General features: G+C 39.9%; 1 protein-coding gene across 2 annotated transcripts; it reads right to left on the reverse strand.

The window, feature by feature from the left end:
• Positions 1 to 1437: 1437 nt before the first annotated feature.
• On the reverse strand, positions 1438 to 4949 carry LOC134744392 (uncharacterized). 2 transcript variants are annotated; one of them, XM_063678206.1, is made up of 3 exons: positions 4586 to 4949; positions 3368 to 4331; positions 1438 to 1562 (listed from the first exon to the last, which is right to left on the reverse strand). In XM_063678206.1, exons 1-2 carry the CDS (start codon positions 4701 to 4703, stop codon positions 3373 to 3375), a joined length of 1077 nt encoding a protein of 358 aa, XP_063534276.1. In that variant the 5' UTR covers positions 4704 to 4949; the 3' UTR covers positions 1438 to 1562; positions 3368 to 3372. The 2 variants fall into 2 exon arrangements, with proteins under 2 accessions (XP_063534276.1, XP_063534267.1); XM_063678197.1 differs by lacking the exon at positions 1438 to 1562 and having other exon boundaries at positions 2347 to 4331.
• Between the last annotated feature and the right edge of the window lie 2057 nt (positions 4950 to 7006).

Raw genomic sequence — 7006 nt, forward strand, 5'->3', positions numbered from 1 at the left:
TAGAGCGAAGTTCGATCACTATTATATGAGTCGTTTCATTCGAAGATATTACATTTACCAGGTAGTCCTTTAAACCTACAGGCGACTTTTGCACTATATTAAGAGACAGTCAATTGACTATTGAACTGATTTTTAGTTCATTCATTCATTTCCCTACCCTTCCCGTTCGTTCCACCCTCATAGTTGCTCATTATCTTTAGAGAAAAAACGCAAAACTTTAAAATTTGGGGTCATATTAGGGTGGGAGGGTTATTATATCTTCGAATGAAACGACTCATATAATAGTGATCGAACTTCGCTCTAGAAGTTCGTTTGATCATCTATTATATTTCGTTCGTTTCATTCTTCAGATATTACATTTACCAGGTAGATGTTTAGAGTCTTAAAGTTTTGCTTAGGTGGAATGAAACTATAGATATATGTAAACACAAAATCATATATTTATTATCTTCTTTGACGTGACCTTATTGGTCAGTCGTCTAATATTAACATTTATTCATATTAATAAATCATCTAATTATGATCGATAATCTTATTATCTAAGGATTGTTACTTGTACTCGGCAAGCAAACCGATCTCGCAAAGAGTCCTTCATCCGATAGTGGCCTATTATAGAACCGCGCGAATGACGTAGACGCCGCGGTCCAGCCTGCGGTGCGGCGGATAGTGTCGACGCTGACGCCGGCGCGGCTCGCGGCCGACGTGGCGGCGTGGCGCGCACTGTGCGCGCTATACACTGTAATGTCAATGCCACTTTCCGACAAAACATTTTTAATCCATCTGCTGATGGTCTGAGAAGTTGCAGGCCTATGTGGAGGTTTGTATGTTAATAACAAATTTCCTGTACTACCAACTCTCTTATTTTTTGTTACAAAAATATAGTCTCTGAGAGTTGTAGCAGGACATATAGACACATTGTCTTTAAAATATGGCAGGAAGAGAACCGGTTGTTCTCGTCCGGCAGCTGATGTTTTAATTATGTCAGTAATTCCAATTTTGACACCGTTTGTGGAAATAACAATGTTTTCGATTTTTATAAGCGCTAATGTTTGAACCCTATGCGCTGTGCATATGGCCAGTAATGTCACTATTTTTTTCGATACTTTTTCCAGGCTTATACTTGTATTGGGATACCAGTGAGAGACACGATTTAAAACGACCTGAGGGTCCCATGTATGGTTATACTTGGGAGCGTTCGGTCTTTGTTTGTACGCACCTTTGAGGAGGCGTTTTACGCAATCGTCCGAACCGACATTGTCTCCCAATAACAAGGATAAGGCTGAACGGTGACTATTTAGTGTGCCGTATGCACAATTTTTGTTAAATTGTTCTGTTAAAAAAGACAATATCGTCGATTTTGGGGGATTTAACATTTCAATAGAATTAACGGTGCAAAATTGCCACCAGAGTTTATATGTAACTTCGTATTGTTGTATTGTTTTGTCGGAGAGTGATGCCAACATCAGTGTTATAGCCTCTGGCGGGGAACCTCTTCGACTGAAGGACTGTTGCAGAGCTTCGCGACCCCCAGGGTAAGCCCCTTGTGTAGGGGATGGCAGTCCCTGTAATGGGAATGCAGCAAGTTTTTATTCGGGTTGAGAAACATTATGTCCGAACTAAGGAGGCTATGCAGTAGGGGAAACCACGGTTGCGATGGCCAATAAGGAAACACTAAGATTCCATTTGCTTGATCGTCTACGATCTTTCTAAGGCATTTTAAAATTAACGAAAAAGGGGGAAAGGCATAAAAATATTTCTCACCCCAGTTAATCGTAAATGCGTCGACCGCTATCGCATCTGGGTCGGGTTTCCATGAAACGAAATTTTGGCATTTGGCATTGGAACGAGAAGCGAATAAATCTATTGTTGGTTTACCAAACCGTTGTACTATAGATTCAAACGCCCTGTCTGACAGTTCCCATTCGGTATCAGGGTTAACTATTTTTCTAGACTCTGGATCCGCAATGTTTTCTTTTGTATTTATATATGATGCGAAGATCAATATATTTCGCTTCTCGCACCATTGCCAAATTGTACGGGACAAATCGTTTAGGTGTGGAAACTGTATGCCCCCCATGCGGTTTATATAACTTATGGCGGTCGTGTTATCAACTCGCAACAAAATTGCACAATTGGTAATATTTTTAGCAAAGCTCTTTAATCCAAGATAAACCGCCAGCAATTCCAAATAATTGATATGAGAATCCCGTTCCGAAGATTTCCACGTGCCGTTAACCTTGTTTTTCCCGCAAACCGCACCCCAACCTGAGTTGGATGCGTCACTGTAAATTTCGAGTTGAAAACTGGGATATCTCATGTAATTATTTGATGTATAAACATTGTTTAACCACCAGTTAAGATCGTCTAATATGGAACTAGAAGGTTTCATTTTTGCATCAAAATTATCGTTATTTTTTAATAACTCGAGATATTTTAGCCTTTCTAAGGTTTTTGTATAAACCCAACCATATTTTATAGCGGGGCAGGCTGACACTAAAACTCCGATGAGTTGTGAAAACTCTCGAATGGTACATTTAGGCAGCCTTAGAAATTTACGAACCAATTGTGCAATTTTATTTCGTTTATCCTTAGGTAAGGCAATGGTCAAATTTTGGGTGTGAAAGTTAAACCCTAAAAATTTACAAGTCTGTTCAGGATGTAAAGAACTCTTACCGTAATTGATAACAAATCCTAAACATTGTAATAGCTTTAAGGTTTCCTTAACATTATTAAGACATTCTTGAAAGGTATCTCCTATGCACAGAATGTCGTCCAAATAAATGACAGATTTGAGACCTCGAGATCTCAAATTAGATACCACTTCTTTCATTATCTTAGTGAATACTCTAGGGGCTACAGATAACCCATATGGCATAGATGTAAATTCATATGTCAAATTATTAAATTGAAATCTCAAGTACTTTCTGTCATTTATATTTATAGGTATAAGTAGATATGCTTCTGTTAAATCTATTGAGGCTAAAAAACCATTTTGAGGAATGAGTTTTGAGGCCGTGCGATAATCCTCCATCTTAAAATGACAGGGAGCAATAAATTTATTGAGACCTTTTAAATTTAGGATAAAACGCTTTCCTCCGTTAGGTTTCGGGGCAAGAAAAACCTTAGATATGTATTGGTTTGTGACTTTAGGGCACTCAGATATGGCTCCTAAATCTAACAGCTTTTGTATAGCTAATTTCATATCAGCTATTTCACTTTGTTCAAGCGTGTTTGATGGAACAAATGTTTGCTTTACGTCCGAATTAAATGGGATTGAGTAGCCATATCTGACCCACTCTAAAACCATGTCGTTCGTTGTTATTTTTAACCAACAGTTATAAAAATGACTTATTCGGCCGGCATGTACCTGCGTTACGGTGCCTGGGCAGGTGTCTTGGTCGCGGGGGTTGTCTTGGCCGGCTGTGGAACATGAAACGTCCGCCTGGTGTAATTCGTCTGCCTGCGAGCACCTCTCCGCCCCCCCCTGTTCGACGCATAACGAGGGGGCGCTGACCAGTTTCCCGAGTACGACGCTCGACTTGTCGACGGCCGTGCCGGCGCAGGTCTCTTTGGGGACGTTTTCTTGATTTGGAGACCTTGTTTTTCAATGGTCTTCGCTGCCTTAATATTTTCGGACAATTTATTACCAAACAGGGTATCATCACGTTCTGTGTCTTGAATAACTTGCAAGAACGTCTTATCGAGACTAGGTGTAATGAGTTTTATGCGGCTCTGAGTAGATGACGCATGGAGGTCACACAGAATACGGCAGCCGTTGCTGAGGTGTTTCATAGCTTCGATTCCGTTGGCATCGACGCATTTAATTAGAATATCCATGGCCCTGTTGACGGCAGCGATCCCGTGGCCGAGTTGTTGCTGCGTTGCAGCCAGATTTTTGTCTCGGTTCCGGACCATATCGGGTACGGCTGCTGAAATCTCCACGTTTAATTTTGGTGCTTGTAACAATCGACAGTTGTCGGGAACCAAATAGTCTTTTTTGATTTTATCTTTGGTTTCATTCGTCATACCTTTTTTGAGTAACGGTAACCAAAGTTTCGATAAATTATCGTGGATTTTTTCGCCATACTCGGGGGTATCCTCGGTAGATTCCCCGAGAGCCAGCAGCATATCCGGGTCGAGCTCGGGTTGAGCTGACGACATGGGCAAATCTGCCTGATTTTCAGGTACAGGAACCCCGTTATTATGGTCCGGCAACGGAACATCATTATTATGTTTCGGTATTACGGCATTTTCGATGTTTAACTGTGGTTCCTGTATAATAGGATCCTGAGCCGGTATGGAACCACATGGATTTTGTTCCATTACAACATCTAAAACAAAAAAGAAGTGATTATTATATTTTATGAAAAATATTTTCTATTGAGGGTAGGTTGAGAAAATATTTGTGTCGCAGAGTAACGCGCATCTACTGAAGACTGCGCGCATTGTTCTGCTTGTTTACATCGTTGGAGACTCGCGGTCAACCCCGATGGGTATATGATCATAGTTAGAGACTCGCAGTCAATCCCTATGTCGGCTCATTTTAATCACTTCTCAACACCAAATAATAAAACAAACAACTTACCTTCATCGTCTGATGAAGACGAATCGTAAATTATCCGGTATCGTCTTTTATGATCTTCAAGACGTTTAATTTTTTCACGATAATATTTTAACTTGTCTTTAGCTGTGCGCTTCGACATTTCTGTAGGTAATAATGTCGTAGCCGAGGAGCTAAAGGGCGCGTGCGCTCGTCGCCGTGCACGAAAAAAGAATGAGCAACTATGAGGGTGGAACGAACGGGAAGGGTAGGGAAATGAATGAATGAACTAAAAATCAGTTCAATAGTCAATTGACTGTCTCTTAATATAGTGCAAAAGTCGCCTGTAGGTTTAAAGGACTACCTGGTAAATGTAATATCTGAAGAATGAAACGAACGAAATATAATCAAAGATCAGATCATGTTGATGTCGTAAAAGCCGTAACGGACTACCGCACCGCACCGTGACCTTGGTGCAGTATACGTATGGATAGTGTGTAAGGTGGTCGCTGTACGTGCGTTAAGGACGCAGCTATAAGTTAGAGCGGGAAAGAGATATTTTAACCGCACTATGGTCGCAGTGCGGTGCGGTAGTCTGTTACGGCTAGCCAGCTAGGTGCAAGCAAATCGCCATGTTCAAGAAAAAAAAAACTTTTTTCACTTTACCAATATTATTTATTTTATATAAGTAGGTAACTAAAACGTATTTTACCCTATTTAATTTTGTTCAAAGAGAATATCTACAGTGAACATTATATTCTTTGATCACTACGTTTAATAAAACAAAAGTATCCGGCCGCGTCTGGCTGTCTGTATGTTCGCGATAAACTCAAAAACTGAACGGATTTTCATGCGATTCTTGAGGAAGGTTTAGGTAATGATTTGTTAAGAGGATACATTAGTGGTAATTTTTCCATACAAATTTTCTCGAAATTTTTCTCTTTGGATCTTAGCCCTAGATGAGTAATTTTTTTATACGAGTTCAATATTACCCGTATTTGTATATGCACGCTTTGCGTTTTTTTGAAATTCTTGTTTTTATAAGAACTAGGTTACTTCAAAAAGCGCTAAAAGGGCCAATTAAATGCGCCGTAAACAGACGCCTATAGCATACAAAATTGGAAACAATCAAACTCAAAAATCAAAACTGTCAGGGCACAGATAATTTCTTTCTCATTCCGTTCCTAAAATTTCGTTGCGATTGGTTAAGTTTTGAAGGAGGAAAATGTCGAGAACAAAACCTCGATTTCTGGGATTTTTACGCAGCATTTCTCGCCTAAGCTGCAGTTGCTCTTTCACGCAAATTTTAGGAGCCTTCCCCGTCAGCGACGGAGATATTTACCTAAAATTCCTAAATCTGAGAAGGGGCTCATCTAATATTCCTCTGACTACTAAGACAAGCCGGAACTCGAACGAACGCCACAGTTCACAGTTAACCTTCTGTACAATAGTTAAGTAAAAAGTACACATGAGTAGTGCCGTGCACCCATACACCTAGCATTACATAGATGAGCTATACGCGTGCGCCCGTGAGGGACAAAACATACGCAATGCGACAATATGATTGGTCGCAAGGGCCTGATACTCTTTGATAGAGAAAGATAGTCTTATTGCGATTCCTATAAGAGGAAAGAGAAAATAGTGCCATGCTTTGTCCTTATCACCGACCGGGTGGCATCATAGCAAAGAGGATATAATACGATAGAGCGGTACTGTCATAGTAAATTTTGTAACCACTGTAAATTCACTGCCATCTATCAACATACTTTAAAACTAAAAATGAAGATTTATAAAAATACGTTGAAATGTATTTAAATATGCATGTTTTTTTTATTTGCATTAATTATTTTTATATGATTTTGACCCATGTTCTTTCACTGATATGCGTTAAAATTATAAATAACAAAAGAAACCGTCAGCGCCCTCTATACGAGAGTAGGCCAAAACTAGTGGCGCCATCTGATCGAGAATCAAATTTTCGTGATTTTCGAGGTACGTTTTTTCCTTAGACCGTATCCATCTATTACGGAGTTATATCTATCTTTGATCATAGGTAGGAGGCGATGGCGAAATACCGAAATTTATAAGAGTGAAAGAGAAAAAATCCTATGCTGCCCAAATTTTATATGAATATTCTTTCTCTTACTCCCGGTCGCTCGGTGGCGCGTCTATAACTACTTGTATATACTATGTCTATGGATTGGTCGAGTAGATTTGTAGCCCACCATAAACCATAACTAAATTTACGGTGGGGAATAAAAAAAAGTGAGACTGTGACAAGGGCAAACAATAACAGCGCTTTCTCTGCTAGTCCTACTGAAAGATACATAAGACTATCCCGTTCGGTTATTTCCCCCCACCCCTCATGCCCGATCCAGTTATACTAGATTCATGAGTGCACCGCTGCTACTTAAATGTGGTGTAGTGTAATGTAGGTAAAGTAACTGCTGTAATTAAGGGTCAAAT

The sequence above is a fragment of the Cydia strobilella genome, chromosome 1, assembly GCF_947568885.1.
Source record: "Cydia strobilella chromosome 1, ilCydStro3.1, whole genome shotgun sequence".
NCBI classification, from domain to species: Eukaryota; Metazoa; Arthropoda; class Insecta; order Lepidoptera; family Tortricidae; genus Cydia; species Cydia strobilella.